This window comes from Asterias amurensis, chromosome 14 (genome assembly GCF_032118995.1).
Source record: "Asterias amurensis chromosome 14, ASM3211899v1".
Lineage (NCBI taxonomy): Eukaryota > Metazoa > Echinodermata > Asteroidea > Forcipulatida > Asteriidae > Asterias > Asterias amurensis.
The window spans coordinates 8,339,102-8,355,278 of NC_092661.1; the positions used below are offsets into that span (position 1 = coordinate 8,339,102).

A 16,177-nucleotide genomic window follows, 5' to 3' on the forward strand; every position below is an offset into this window, starting at 1 on the left:
TCTTTTCTATTTCGAAAACTCCGTGGCCCTGCGATTTTGTATTTTGTTTTTGCTACAACTATTTTCTTGAAAGGATTTTAACAGGATAAAATATAATGTAGAAGAATACTAACGAGTAAAAAAAAAAAAGGGCATGCCGAGCAAGTTATTTTTTGAAATTATTCAGAAAAAACACACACAACCAGCACCTTCGTAATAAGATAATCTTCATTATTATTGCAATAAATTAACACTCATTATTCAACATATTTTGTTTCATTGTATACAATTAACTCTTGATAAAACTTTACATCTATTTCTTTATCATCAACTTATTTATTTAATCAAATATTATTACAATGCGCAAAATGAATTGACTAAATTTTTTCACATTAATATTATTATCTCAGTACAAAGACAAGACGTTGTGTTTGTGTCAGCAAAAAAACAACAATACTTGATGAAAACCTATTTTAAAAAAATGGATTGAGCGCTTTTGGGTTCTAAAAATAGCCTGAAAGCGTGTGTTGCAATTTGAAAGATAGTCAAAAAGTAGAAAAAATAATTATAATGATACACAAACAAATCTTTAAAGATGCGTGGTTTTTCCTTTTACTTCTGATGGCGGGCCGTGGCGGACCATGTTAGTTCACGGGGTAAAATGAAAATCGAGCCTTTTTTAGGCATGTTTCTGTGGATCATTATTATTAATTTTTTTTTTCAGCAAAATCCTGTTCATAACGAACCGTTTCAAGTGCTTTTTTTTTATAGCCCAATGCGCCCAATCCAAAACAAAATGTCCCTTTAACATCGCGAATGCAATAAACCGATGCAGATAAAAGCATCAGTATGTTGCAAACATGTGGGCTTGTAAGGCCTTAAAATAATGTAAACTTTTTATAACAAATATACAAAGCATATTATACAAAATTTATTCAAGCATCTTGAAACAGCTGAGATGCCAGCAGGTAAACAAAACGCCTACACAATTTGCAACAAGGGTGTTTTTCTTTCACTATTCTCTTGCAACTTCGATGACCAATTGAACCCAAATTTTCACAGATTTGTTACTGTATGCAGTATGTTGGGATATACACCAAGTGAGAAGACTGGCCTTTGACTGACAATAAATTATCAAACGTGTCCAGTGCCAGCAGACACAAACTGCACTGAATGATTTTTTTATGTAAGCTATACGAAGTTCGCTACAACTTTTCAATTTCAAACTATGGTGCAGATCCACGCTATGATACTCGTAAAAGTCGCTGCGAATTTGGGTCCTTGATATATTATTTTGAGCCGTTCAAAATTTTCACACAACTGGGATCTTCTCAGAACATACTTAGTTTCTGCGTCATATCTTACCACGAAGCACAGTATCCAATCAACAAATCTCATGGGGGATCTTTGATGTGAACCAAAATAGCTGTAATTTTTTTCTGAAAGTTATTAAAAAAACTTATTCCTGGCTATACATGATTAAATATAATCCATATCAAAGTAGAGTCTTAAATTCTCCCGTGAATGATTAAACATTTTGCATTCCGGTTCATCCACTATAAAAAACAGTTCTTAAAAGATCTACCAAAATCTGGGACCAGGGGCCGATATCACGTTTTCTGTTTACCAATGCTCTTTAGCTGGCAGCACGAGAGACGATGCTGTATGTAACTTTAGCTATCTCTAAGAAAATAAAGAGAACACTGAAATGTGAATGTTCTTATTTCTTGATGCTTACCTTAACGCGTGATTGCCTGTGCCCCATGTGTCACTACCTTAATATTAAAGGTCGTGCCACACGAGGGAAATTGACAGGCAACCAGTTTACGGCAAATTCCAAGAAGAACAATTATCCATATTTTCAGTATAATTTTCATAGGACAGTAAGAAAAATGTTTGTTGTACAACCGAGGTGTTCCTTTGTTCAAGCAATTCAGTTTATAATTGCCTCCAAATTGCATTTAAAAAATGCCCTGGGTAACATTACCTTAAGATAATAATAATGGTATGTAAAACATTTTACACCAGTCCTGGCCTTTTTAAATTAATGTTTGGATTCCATTTTTGAACACAGGTTTTTGGAGAGGTTGTCAGACAAAAAATCATACGAGTAACTTGGGGAAAAGGTTAAGTATAGGAATAAAGGCACAAACAGTGTAATAGCTGCATTATCTGATACGGTGGCGAGTTGTTTTAATAATTATGGTGATAATAGACAATTTTGGGGCGGACGAAAACTACTTTTTGCTGTTGATATTTTCCCAAACTAGGACACTGTTCCCGAATTAATAAATACCATAATTGTTTATGGAGGACCTATATGAACCATAGTCAATGTGTTAGAATTGTCACTTGCTGCATCACGGTGGCTTCGATTCCTGGTCACACTGTGGCCCTTAGCAAGGCACAATTACTTCTCTTAACCATAATTACTTCTCTTAACCCAGATGTATAAACTATTAGGAAACTGAAAGGGATTAGCCATTATTGGGTTGGGGCAAGCCCTTTAAGATAATTAAAGGCAATGTACACGTTTTGTAATTGTCAAAGACCAGTGTTCTCACTTGGTGTATCCCATCATACGCATAAAACAACAAGCCTGTGAAAATTTGGGCTTAATAGGTCACCGAAGTTGCGAGAAAATTGTGAAAGAAATAAACACCCTTGTTGGACGAATTTGTGTGCTTTCAGAAAGGAATAAGAGACTTCTATAGCTAGAAGTCTTTTAATAGTTTAGTGAGAAATCGAAAACTAAAATCTTTATCAAAAACTACGTAATTTCAGAGGGAGTCATTTCCCACAATGTTTTATTCTATCAACAGCTCTCCAATGATCGTTACCAAGTTAATAATATTTGTTTTCAATAATTACCAAACGTGTACCTTCCCTTGAAGCAGCTTAGTTGTATGCTCCCGATAGGGAGTTGAGTGAAATAGAGAATTAATGGTATATGAGTGTGCCTGATGAACAGGAATAAAGAGCCTTGATCTGGAACTAGTATATTATTACTTTTTAAATTTTGAAAGCTATGAATAAATGGACGAATTTAAACAAAATTCTCAATTTGTTCTGTATTCATTGAGAAGCAGGTCAAACAAACATGTAATAGAGGCACACTGTACAGTTTTTGTAATTATCTCAACATTATTAAATTGGCATAAAAACGTTCTTGGTGACAAGCAACGGAGAGCTGTTGTAGTATTAAACATTGTGAGAAACGGCTCCCTCTTGAGTAACGTAGAGCTTGAGGTAATTTCTCCCAAATTTGAATACGAAAAAAACTTCAGGTTTTTATTCAGGCATCTGAAAGCACTCACCAAGTGAGAATACTGGTCTTGACATTTTTACCAAAGGTGTCCAGTGCCTTAAAAAAATTAAGTGTCAAACAAACTACTACGTGGAAGGCTTTTTCTTGTAATTATGATATCTTTGTCTTTGTGTTAGTGGTTTTATTTTTTTTACAGTTCAAAGTAGAAACATAGCTTGCTTTAAGTATTTAATCTTCTAACTGCTACTTTTTATAGAGAGAACAAAAATATTCACAGTATTTCTTGGAAAATATGTTCAAGCAAATATAGAGACAGCACTTTGACAGCCGGTGTCATAGGGAAATCTGTCCGTCGGAGTTTCTGTCATCCATGGGAATTTAACATGGGCTGGAGGAGGAGGATTCACAAGAGGGCGCTATCGGAAGAAGTTTGTACACAGATCGCCATATGGGGGACAGAATCTCCTGCCACACCGTCACTCAAAATAATGTGGTCTACTCTGTTAACTTTCTGCAGCCGTCTGGAGTAGGAAATAGACCGTTGTTGACGGCTACAGCTACGGCTACGGCTGTTGCTAAGGGTGTTGCTTTGCTTAGGACATCCTAAACCTCATTGCATATTGGTGCGGACATCTAGCGGTAGCCGTAGCTGTAGCCACACATTTGGAAACGGCTTCACTCAAACCGTGAGCCACCTGATAAATATCTATTATAAAAGTCCGCCACTTTTTGCCCAGTGGAAAACTGGACGCACGCACTATGTACTAAAAAAAGTGTTTTAATTATTGTGTAGTAAACTCCACATGCTTTTTAGATATTTCAATGAAGTTCGCTCTTCTATGTACAGAATGTAAATTGATAACGTAGAGGGCGCAGGCAGCAGACACAGATTCATTAATAGACCTTATCGCAAATACCAATGCGCAAGCGCAAATACCAATGCGCAAGCGCAGACTGTTGAATGAGGTGCATTGTGGGATAGATATGCATCAAACTTTGCTACCAGCTAGACCACAATGCACCTAATTCCAAGCTTTACGCGCGCGCCCCGGTATTTGCGATAAGGTCTATGTGGCTGTATAGTATTTTAAACTGGCGTCAAACGTTTGAGGATCTGATCTCGGGTAGCGTCCTCAACGGCGTGTTTTGACCAGCTGCCAGTTCTTCAAGTTTAGCCTCGTTCCAAACGGTACAAGGCTGATTCGTATCTACAAATAAAACATGTCCATGAGTGTTTGTGACTGGAGGTGTCTGACAGGGTGAGCTCTCAACCTTTGAGGGCGCCCTATCGAAGTCATGTTCGTTTTTGAGCTCAATAAGCTCGACAGGTTTGGTAACTGGGGAGGAATTGTGTTGAGGCGAAGGATGATCCTCAGAACACTGAGGATGATTTGAGAACAGCAGATCACCTCTAGAGAAAGGTCTCGCTTGTAATGAATTATTATTTGATGTCGGTGACACAGAAAATGAGGAGATTGTTGATGACGTTTTTAATGGGGTAGATGCATTCTGACGGCACAGCACCTCTGCCGATCGTGCAAGCTGCTTTCGGTGTTTCAGAGAGTGTTTACAGGGTGGGGCACTGCAGAGAGCAACGCCAGGCTTACCCTCCAGCGAACCTTGGGAGCGCCTCCGGGGTAAAAAGTGAAATGGGTTCGAGCCTGGGCGAGGCAGGTCCGGACAGTCGGACACCCGGCGCTTAGGGTTGGAGGAAACGTCCAGCGAGTTCCTCATCTGTCCAACTTGAGGTTCTGAGAGGTCCTGGTTGCTGCCGTGGAATGATGTTATAATTTGAGGAATGTCTGTGTGGAGTTTGCCGCCCGAGTGCCTCTTTGGAGATGCCGTTAGGAGCGGGCGTCCGTCGTCATTCGGCGGGTCCTCCACGTCTGATTCGTGGGTAGTCATTGCAATAAAAACACTGTCCGAGGACTTTGCAGATTGCCTCCTCTGTTGAATCTCCTCGGTGCTCGAAACGCGAGGTACGCTCCCGCCCGAGGAGTCCCTAAGTGCACTTTCTCGATATACCTCCTTTAAGGTTGTAGCTGTTTGATCCGTTTGAGGGCGCACTACAGCAATCTTCGGACTATACTGTGACGTCCTTCCTGAGGACTCGTCACTCCTTTGATCGGAGGCCCTCCGCACGACATCCTCGTTCTCAGGTTGATCCCCACTCAGCCTTTTGGCATGGGTCTCTGTCGATGAGGAGTAACGGTAGACCGGCTGGCGACGTCTTTGTATTCTGTCCCGTTCTACTGCTTTCATGACCTGGTTGTAGCCCTGCTTGCGACGTCGCAGACCGCCGAAAAATCCCTTTTCTTTAGAAGATTTCCTTCGGTTGTTGAACCCTGGGCTCCGGGCACCTCGATCCCTGAATAGAAGAATGATAATACTTAAATGAAATCTTCACAAAGAGGATTGCAAAAATATTGAGCTTCGACACTTATGTAGCCTTTAGTCAAGGCGCACGCGGCACACCGGATAGCACGCACAGCCCCAAAAATGTAAGGCATGAAAAAAGACTATCAACGCGAGCGGCGAAGCCGCGAAGCGCCTTTACCAACTCGTTTTGGGGGGCTTATGTTTTTATTTACATTTGCCAACGATTTTGGTGGTAGAAAATGTAACGAATTTGCATCGAACATTCTTGTGACGTCATGCAAGTAATTGTGGCTTCTTATTGGCCAGCAACTCACCACGCTAATGCATTATGCATTACATTTTCTCCCACCAAAATCGTTGGCAAATGTAAAGAAAAATTATAAGGCCCCAAAACGAGTTGGTAAAGGTGCTTCGCGGCTTCGCCGCTCGCGGAGATAGTCTTTTTTCGTGTGTTACATTTTTGGGGTTGTGCGTGCCATCCGGTGTGCCGCGTGCGCCGAAAGGATAACACTTATGCAGCAGACATGGTTCAACAAAAATGTTATACTTTCCGTTCTTGTCCGTGAAAAAAGGGCCCACAAAATATTTTTCGATATACGATCCGTGCTTCAAAACCTGTCATGTACTCTGTTTGCTGTTGTGTACGTTCATACCTTAACTTCAAGGTATGTTTTGTATGGTTTCTTGAATTTCTTGAATTTGGCAGCTTTCAAAATAAATAAACATTTAAACAACATGGTGGAAATACGATATAGTAATTGGTTTGCGGTAATTTTACGTAATGATAATCTCTAATTGAGTTGGGGAAGGTTCTGAAAAGAACCGTAGGTTTCAACTCGACGTTTCGATCCGTATGCTCTGATCGTCTTATGGAGAGAAACAAAGGTTTACCTTGCTTTGTCGAGAGTTCCGTTTGCACTGTTGCTCTTCTGTGACGACAACGGGGCCAACTCGCTGAAACTCCCCACGTGCATTCGGACCAGACTCGATGTCTTCATTGAACTCCGTCTATTCCTCTCCGGTTTAAACAACACAATGTACGTTTTGGGAAAGAAAAGGCACCCTAGCGTCACCGTTGCGCTCAGACTCACCGCGAAGCAGACGACAATCGTTCTCATTCCCGCGTTCCCGCCAAAATACAGCGGTATGAACGCCAGCCAGACCACGCACGTGGTGTACATGGTAAACGCAATGTACTTAGCCTCGTTGAAGTTCTCCGGTAGATTGCGTGTCTTGAAGGCATAGAGGGTGCACATGATGACGAGTAACGCGTCATAACCAAGTGGCGCCAAAATGGCCATGGTGGTAGTGTTGCAAACAAGGGTCACTCGGTGTAAGTCCGGGTAATCGAACACGGCCGCCGGTGGTTCGATCAGCAGCAGGGCCGTTATAATCCCCACCTGGACGGCAATCACCAGCAGAGTCATCACGACCTGAGCCGTGCTGCTCAGAAAACGTGGTTTCCGTGTGATGATCTTCTTTTTGGAGCCCGCCAAAATCCTCGCCATTCGATTAGTACGCACCACTAGTGCGGCATAACAGATACAGAAGCTTAACCCCAGCCCGATGCGTCGGATATAACACACGACGGTGTTCGGTACAGCGATGAAAACAAACGTCATAGAGAAACACAGCAGTATTCCAGCGAGTAGGATGTAGCTGTTCTCGCGGCTAGATGACTTTACCACAGGGGTGTCGTTGTAATGAATGAAGGTAAAGAGAACGAAGAACGTTAAGGCGATACCGATACACGAGAAGGAAAGACCAACCACGGCTTCAATGTCTCCCCACTTCATATACTCAACCTCGATCTCAACACACGCTTAAAAAGGAAACAAAAACAAAAGTACATCATCAATTTCATGCAAACTTTTCTCACGGCAATCTCCATACTGTCACGACAAAGAAAGTATCAGTACAAAGATTTGAATGCTATGATAGACAGTATCAAAATGTTAACGGCCTTGGGGTGGATTTCACAAAGAGTTAGGACTAGCCTTATCTCCAGTTAGGACGAGTTACTAGTCCTAACTTAGGACTAGCTGTACATTTTTTATATCTCTTTAGGACTAGTCCTAAGTTAGGACGAGTCCTAACTCTTTGTGAAATCGACCCCTGGACACGTTTGGTAATTGTCAAAGACCAGTCTTTTCACTTGGTGTATCCCAACATATGTGCATAAAATAACAAATCTGTGAACATTTTGGCTCAATTTGTCATAGAAGTTGCAAGAAAAAACGACACCCTCGTTGCACACATTTATGTGCCTTTAGATGCATATAAAAGGCTTCAGTTAGAAAACTACCTCTAGCTACCGGGCAACCTCGGTAGTCTAGTTGGTAAGACACTGCTCTAGAATTGCAAGGGTCGTGGGATTGAATCCCACCCGAGTAACATGCCTGTGATATTTTTGTCACAGGACTCGGGAAAGTACTGAGTATACAGTGCTAACACACATCGGTGTATGGGTAAAAACCAAAACTAATATTCTTTATCCCCGATGTAAATTTAACATCTATTACCTCTTTCTTCTCAAAAGAATTACGTTTTACCTCAGAGGCGGCCGTTTCTCGCAATGTTGTTGTAAGGGCCCAAAAGTAGCTCAGCCAGCAAATAAATTAAGTGTTTATTAGAATAAGGTTACCAGCCAAGCTACCATTATGTGTACAATTTTGGACTATTGTGCTGCTCATTTCTGCTCAGCAGAAAAATGTCAACCAATGTTCCAGATTACAGACTCTTAAATGCCAATAGTCATTGGTTAAACGACGCTCACGTGACTTACATGTAAGTTCGTCATTGGGCCATTTTCCTTGCTCACATTTCTCGCACGTGAATTCATCCAACATGAACTCGTTGCGTTTGCATGGTAGGCATGCCCAGCAGCAATCCAAGTTGTCACGGATGTCCTGAAAAAGAACAAAATATCGGTGGTCAACTCACCAAAACACTCATCCCTTTTCTTCATGTTGTTATCCATTGGGCCCAATTTCATAGAGCTGCTTAACGGTACGCAAATAATTGTGCTTGATACTGTAGCAGACACAAAAATAGCTGAGGTTAACGTACCTCACAAGTTTAAAGCAAGAAAATTAGGCGACCATCTTGCGCGTTCTCCATGAATTTGTTTTGTTATGTTATTCATTTTCGTGCACTAATCACCAAAAGGGTAGCAGCTCTATTTCGTTGTGCTTAGCTACTTTTCGTGCTTAAGCAGATCTATGAAATTTGATCCTTGGTTAGCAAATAACTGGGCTGTGACGTTGCAATATAAAAGGTACGTTACCTTTGCATGTCCCTTTGGGCATGGTTCACTGCAGAAAGACGAGGCTGGACTTGATGAGGCGTTGTTCCACATCATGGCAGAATCGTTCATATATAGAGTCCCGGCTGACCAGTCACCGATACGTACATACTCGTACTGGCCAGTCGGTAGCAGCTGGTAGTTGAAAATATCGTATCTAAAAAGAGAATTTACAAGATCGAAAAGAGGTCAGATCAAACATCTCAGAGGAGTTAGATTGTGATGGGGAAAAATAATGAGGCAATACAAGAAAGAAGACTAATAGAACACAGGACATTTATTATAAACGAGTCATTTTATGGTCAACTGCATTAAGAAAATAAACTCACCAGGAGTCATCTGGAAAAATTAAAGTCTGATTTCCGTATAAAAGAACGTAATCCCAACTCAGAAAAACAATTAACTGAGGAAGCTTTAGGTTTCTTAGTTTCCATAGTTATATTTATATAAGTAAGGATTTGTTGCTGAAGCCATTGGTTGCAGTCTTTCTACCAAAAACTAGCAGTGGCGTGACCCCTCCCCGCTAAGATCCATTGCCCTTCCCTCTAGTCTCCAAAGTGTCCTCTAATCCACAAATGAATGCTTCATTAATCTATTAGGAAGACCCAAATGTGGCTTTGCCCCCAAATGAAAACCATGTAACAGACATTAACTTGATTGAAATAGCAATTAAAAAATATGTAAATACATCTATAACGAAAAACACAAGTTGAGAAATGGGGTATAGTAGCTTTTTAAAATATTGACAAATATACAATATTTCCATTTAACAAAATCCATTGCATCCAGCAAGCTTGTTTTTGTATGTGAACAGAAAAGGATTAGTTGAAATAGTTTAATTTCTAAAAAATAAAAGATTACACTAAGCGAGCCGATAATAATCATCCCCAGTCTTTACCAGCCAGTGAAAGCGGTCAAAACTGGCGGCCTAGAGTGCAGCTCTACACGAATCCCAATAACAGGCTAAGAGCAGACGATGAGAATCATTAGTATTTGGTTAAATGTAGGAACACTTCAGGCTTTTTGGTCACATAGGGCTGTACACGTTCCATTAGACGAATGGTTGACAAACAAAAGGATACCAAGCTGCAGTTCGGCTGGAATGAGGTCACGAATGAGCCTCCTCCAGGGAAAACGGATTACATATTTTCAGCTGGCTCTTTAAATATTGATTCTTGGACAGTGGCCTCGGAATGCATGATCTGGCAGTAAAGTATCGTCACGAGGTTGAATGTCGACCGTTACGGTCCTCCCAAGGGCTGTGTATGTAGAGCGTTGCGTCAGGAGGGACCACTGGTTCGCTCGGCCCCAGCGCCTTAAACAAAGGCGCTGGGATGGGCAAACGTATCAAGCCAAGCATGCTCATTAGTTAATACTCAGTCCCATCATGCATCACACTCACGCACACACGCACACGGCACGCATGACGTACTTCCTGAACAGGAATCTGTGCAACCTGGGGTACGTTTTGGCGGTCGTAACCAATAACTGTTTCGGTTGAGTTGTCCATTGGTTAACCATTGGCCAATGACCAAAACAGTTATAGGTTTACGACCGCCAAAACGCTCCTGGTTAGACCTGGCCGCTGGGGCCAAGCGAAGGGACCAGGGCCCAATTTCATAGAGCTGCTTAAGCCCCAAAAAAATGGTAGAGCACGAAAATAGCTCGCTTATTTTAAACATGTTACTGGCCAAAATTTCATGCCATATACATTGCTTATGACTGGTATTGAGCTATTGTTTACTTAGCATAACAATTGAGTGGAGTCTTGGCCGGTTTCTGATTTTACTAAGCATTGATTATTTTGCTTAAGCAGAATTTTGTGCTTAAGCAGCCCTATCGATAGCTCTGCTTACCCCCGAATTCTGCGCTGATAATACGATCACGATTCCCCGCTTACGTGCGAGCGCCGAGTTTCTGCGCTAGCCTTGTAAGAGTAGAATGCCTAGTAACGTGAACTCACGCGCGCAGAAGCCCAAAATTCGCCGCTAACCCGTGAAATACGGTTGCCGTAAGCACAGATTTCCCTGCTTTCATAAGCGTCGATTCTGTGCTTACGGTAAGCAATGCCATGAAATTGGCCCCAGGTTGTTGTGTTTTGGTCACGAGGTTGCTGGACGCCCGATCTAAGGCAACGTGCCCCTTTAAAGTATTTTAATGTATTGATATTTTGTTCCCAAAACAGTGTGAACTATATAGGCTATGGTTGATTTTTATTATCAGTTTTAAGCACAATACGTTTTTATAATTATGTATAATCATGTATATATTTTTTGATAAGTGTCTACAAAGAATGGTTTCATATAATGGATGATTTTGACGATTGCAGAAACACATCACACACACACACTTGACGAAATCACTTATAGTACCTGCCAATGGGATCGCCGTTCCTGTCAAATTGTATCCGGTCTCCGGAAACTCCGTCAAAAGACACATTGAAGAGATGCTTAAGGAAGACACTGCCGTCGACTGGATTCATCTCCGGGCAGAGCCCTACGGTGTCTGGAGGGCACACGGCCTGGTGCATGTCGTGCAGTCCGTGGGCCATGGTGTAGATGGCGTTGATGATGAAACCCATCTTAGTGTCTTGATTGTAGTCTTCATCAGCGAGGGACTCATTGCCTGGAATGACAAATGGAGTGTTTTTTTTTTTCCTTTCTTCTTTTTTTCTTTCTAGCGAGTCCAATTTCTTTTATATTAAAGGCAGTGGACACTATTGGTAATTACTCAAAATAATTGTTAGCATAAAACCTTTCTTGGTGACGAGTAATGGGGAGAAGGTTGATGGTATAAAACATTGTGAGAAACGGCTCCCTCTGAAGTGCCATAGTTTTCGAGAAAGAAGTAATTTTCCACGAATTTGATTTCGAGACCTCAGATTTAGAACTTGAGGTCTCGAAATCAACCATCTAAACGCACACAACTTCGTGTGACATGGGTGTTTTTTTCTTTCATTATTATCTCGCAAGTTCGAAGACCGATTGAGCTCAAATTTTCTCAGGTTTCTTATTTTATGCATATGTTGAGATACACCAACTGTGAAGGCTAGTCTTTGACAATTACCAATAGTGTCCACTGCCTTTAATGGACTGGCATACAGAACACAAATTGTAAATCAATGTCAGTGAAAGCAAAGAAAAAATAAGTTGTTAAACATCTCTTTGGGCTTTGCCACTTGATTATGGATGTCAAGCTTGTCTCTCTGTTGTGCAATCCTAATTGAGTATGTACTTTCAATTAACAAACCACTTTTTTAATGCGAGTTTCTTTTTTGCAGAACCGTTTGTTTAGAGCTGCCGAAACATTCATATCCAAATAACTAACTTTACAATGAATTTGTTATGTTTCTGCAATCAAGGCACTAAGTATGCTACACACATCTGTACAGTAAGTATCAAATTTGACGAAACGAAAAATGTTAAAGTTGACAACTTCACATAAGTTAAAGGAACACGTTGCCTTGGATCGGACGAGTTGGTCTATAAAAAAGCGTTTGTAACCGTTTGTTATAAAATGCATATGGTTGGAAAGATGCTTTAAAAGTAGAATATAATGATCCACACAAGTATCCCTCGAAATTGCGTGGTTTTCCTTTTACTGTGCAAACTAACACGGTCGGCCATTTATGGGAGTCAAAAATTTGACTCCCATAAATGGCCGACTGTGTTAGTCGACGAGGTAAAAGGAAAACCGTGCAATTTCGAGGCATGTTTGTGTGGATCATTGTATTCTACTTTTACAGCATGTTTCTACCCATATACATTTTATAACAAACGCTTTTCAAAGACCAACTCGACCGATCCAAGGCAACGTGTCCCTTTAAGGGTAGGGGATTCTTATGTGGGTTGATGCGCTCCTAATCTACCCCTCAAGAAGTCTGAAGTACAGGAAGTAGCTAATGGGGGTTCGAGAGAGGCCACTGGGAGTACACAATGACAGTATGTCTGCATCGAATAGAGGTTGAGAACATTGTGACCCCTGACACACAGACTGGAAGATTCCATTTTCACAAAGGGTTTACACATTGAAAAGAGAGCTTTCGGTGAGAGTTTGCCTTGAGAGAAAGATGCAGTTGCTGTATTATTTCTTGTTTGGTCTATATTGACTTTAATAAATATATGCTTTTCGTTTTCACAAAAATGCAATGGTTGTGTAAAATCTATTTGAAAAAATAGTTTATAACAACGGCAAAAAGATCACATCGGCATCGACTCACTACAAGTAGAGTGATTTTGAAATGTCAATCTTGAAGAACTTGTATGGGTGGTAGTTTCTATTAAAACAACAATTTGGAAGTATACCGTTTCAAAAGATTATTTAAAAAAAATGTATTACCTATTATAATTGTACTGTTTTATCAATGTCAAATTGAAAAATGGTTGGCCTTCAGTTTAGAACACAAATGAAAAGGAGATGAACTCTAAAAGTTGGCCGCCTAATTTTCTTGCAGCCTGTGAAAGACGTTTACACCTTTAGCAAATGTTCCTGCTACAGCAAGCACGAACATTGTGCTTTTATACATAGTCGGCTGCGCTATGAAATTTGGTTCAAGGGACAACAAGGTGATGAAAATGGGGTAGTGTTATGAGGCATCAACCACCGATAACTTAAACGCAGATTATTAGTAAGTTTTTGACGGGCTGCGGGTCAAACTGGTCCAGAAATGGATCAAAACTCCCTCGGACCCGGAATCTGTTGCTATAACCAGGGAGTTTTTAGATTGCACGGATCCAACCCTGAAGAAGAAAAAAAAAAAAACATGAACAGTCCGGGTACCTGTACAATTCCTGGCATAATTCTGGTCATCGTCGCGGGGCTCACTAACGTTACCCTTCGGTAGCTGGCACTGGAACCGATGCTGCCAGAACTCACGGAACCAAGGGTTCTTGGAGTGGTTCTCCGGTCTGAGCGAGAAATAGTACGGGTCGAAATCGTTGATGTACGAGGTCTTGGGCTTGATTGTGATGCCGCCTATGGCCTCGTGCTGAACCCCGCGTACGATCTCATAGCGGTTAGCCCACCCATCACTGCAAGTAAAGGAAAGAGGGTTGTGTTAATGCTGAATCGGTGCAGTGACGTCACTCTGAAAATAGCCGGGTGAAGAGGAATGGCCTGACGTTCTGTTTGGGTTGGGGCTGTGGGGTGAGGGCTTAAATTAATTTAAAGTAAAACACAATTAGAAAACAGAACAGCAGATTTTCTGGTCCCTTGTAATGCCTTAAAGGCACTGGATACTATTGGTAAATACTCAAAATAGGTGTTATCATAAAAAACTTACTTGGTAACGAGCAATGGAGAGATGTTGATAGTATACAAATATTGACTGCTTCGAGTGCTATGGTTAAAACTATGACTCCCGAGGTGATCCCCGGAGCGTTCTATTTTCCCAAGGCGAAGCCGAGGGAAAATAGAACGCTACGGGGATCACCGAGGGAGTCATAGTTTTTAACCATTGCACGAGTAAAATCAGTCAATATTTGTTTTATAACACCCCAAACATTTCTTAATACTGTACTGTTATTATTAAGTTACAGACCTGAATGCTACAATCCACGGACGACGCGAATACAGATTGCAAACACTTTTACTTACTGTGTTGCATGTAGTGTCGTGCAATCCGAAGTGGTTACAGACGATTAATTTATCATCCTCGAACACGCAACGGACGTCTGGGTACTGCACGCCATGTGCTAGTCTGTTGGACTAGCGCGTGGCAAACCGACGCTCTATCACACGGCCGCCGTCTGGCAAAACTAAGACATGTCATGTGACGCGCTCTAAACCAATGAGCAGGCAGAATACTTGCAAGGGGTGTTATAATATAAAACATTGTGAGAAACGGCTCCCTCTGAAGTGCCATAGTTTTTGAGAGAGAGATAATTTCTCACTCAAATATTAAAAGACTACAGGCACGCAGCCTATTACTATGCATCTACAAAGCACACAAATTTGGTCAACAAGGGTTTTTTTTTATATTTTTTTTAACTTCGATGACCAATTGAGTCAACATTTTCACAGATTTGTTATTTTTATGGATGTTGGGATACATCAAGTGAGAATACGACCGGTCCTTGACTTACTAAATGTGCCCAGTACCTTTATAAATGAAAGTTCGTTTTATATAATAAAAACGGTAACCCAAAGATAAAACAAAATATCAACAACAACATCAGTACATCAGGGGTTGGGGAGGGAGGGGGTGCAGAGGCTTGATATTTCAAGTTATATTAAACAGCTATACACCCACAAAGAACAACGGATGTTTATTCATTGGCATGACAACGTTCCGAACTAGAGTTAAGTAAATAATTAGCAGCATGTACGACTCGCTTATTGAGAGAAATCTCTGGACAATAATGGCTTTTCCAAATATCTTTTCCAATTTTGGAAAATTAGCTGCATAAAGGAAAATTATCAATTCAGCGTGAGAACTGATAGAAAAGGATAATTTTGTTGACAAGTTAATTATAACAACTACAATTTCCAGTAAGAACAGGATGTCAGGTCCCTGGGCCCGGCCTTGACCCATGTATGCATGGACCAATTGCTTAACGGGAACTTCTTGATAAAATAAAGGGGATTTAGCTTGAATTTATTGTTCCTTTCAACATATTGTTACACGGTCAAATTGGTCCCCAGACACGGAACCGGAACAAGTCTGACCATGGACATAAATAGTATATAAGGGCAATTTGTCGGCTGCTGAAAAGAGTTTTGTATCAACAAATCTAAAGAGGTTTGTTGCTCGTTTCGCGCCCCATCAGTCCTCATTACAGTTGAAGCGTTAAAAGTCAATTCACAACTGACTTAACGAGCAAAAACCTGATTAGTAAAGATCAATATTGTTCATTGGCGGCTCCACGGGCTACGGTGTGCGGATATCAAAACAATATTGAAACTCAATTTCACTCTGTTGGATTTCAAGAATTTGTATATCAATCAGGATAATTTCCAGCTCAATAAATGGCAACATTGAAATTTGCAACCAACCGGAAACTCTCTTGAGAGAATACCTTTGGTCAGCCCTCGGAAGAGGCCTACTTCTAATTGCGGGTATTTTTTTTTATTAATATGTCTAAAGGCAATGGACACGATGGTATTAGTAATAAAATTGTCAAAGACCAGTTTTCTCACTTGGTGTATACCACACGTATACATTAAATACCAAATCTGTGAAAATTTGGGCGCAATGGGTCATCGAAGTTACCAGAGAATAATAAAAGAAAAAAACACACTCGTTGCCA

At 40.9% G+C, this 16,177-nt stretch overlaps 1 protein-coding gene across 3 annotated transcripts in view; it reads right to left on the minus strand.

Annotated features, from left to right (window-relative positions):
* Positions 1-238: 238 nt before the first annotated feature.
* Positions 239-16,177, minus strand: part of LOC139946997 (metabotropic glutamate receptor 1-like) — a 100,828-nt gene continuing 84,889 nt past the window's right edge. For all 3 annotated transcript variants that reach the window (XM_071944803.1, XM_071944805.1, XM_071944806.1), the window contains exons 4-9: positions 13,710-13,960; positions 11,303-11,555; positions 8,913-9,087; positions 8,412-8,535; positions 6,518-7,448; positions 239-5,615 (exon numbers count right to left, since the gene is read on the minus strand). In XM_071944803.1, the coding sequence (XP_071800904.1) occupies positions 4,346-5,615; positions 6,518-7,448; positions 8,412-8,535; positions 8,913-9,087; positions 11,303-11,555; positions 13,710-13,960 (3,004 nt within the window). In that variant the 3' untranslated portion in view covers positions 239-4,345. The remainder of the gene's footprint in view (positions 5,616-6,517; positions 7,449-8,411; positions 8,536-8,912; positions 9,088-11,302; positions 11,556-13,709; positions 13,961-16,177) is intronic.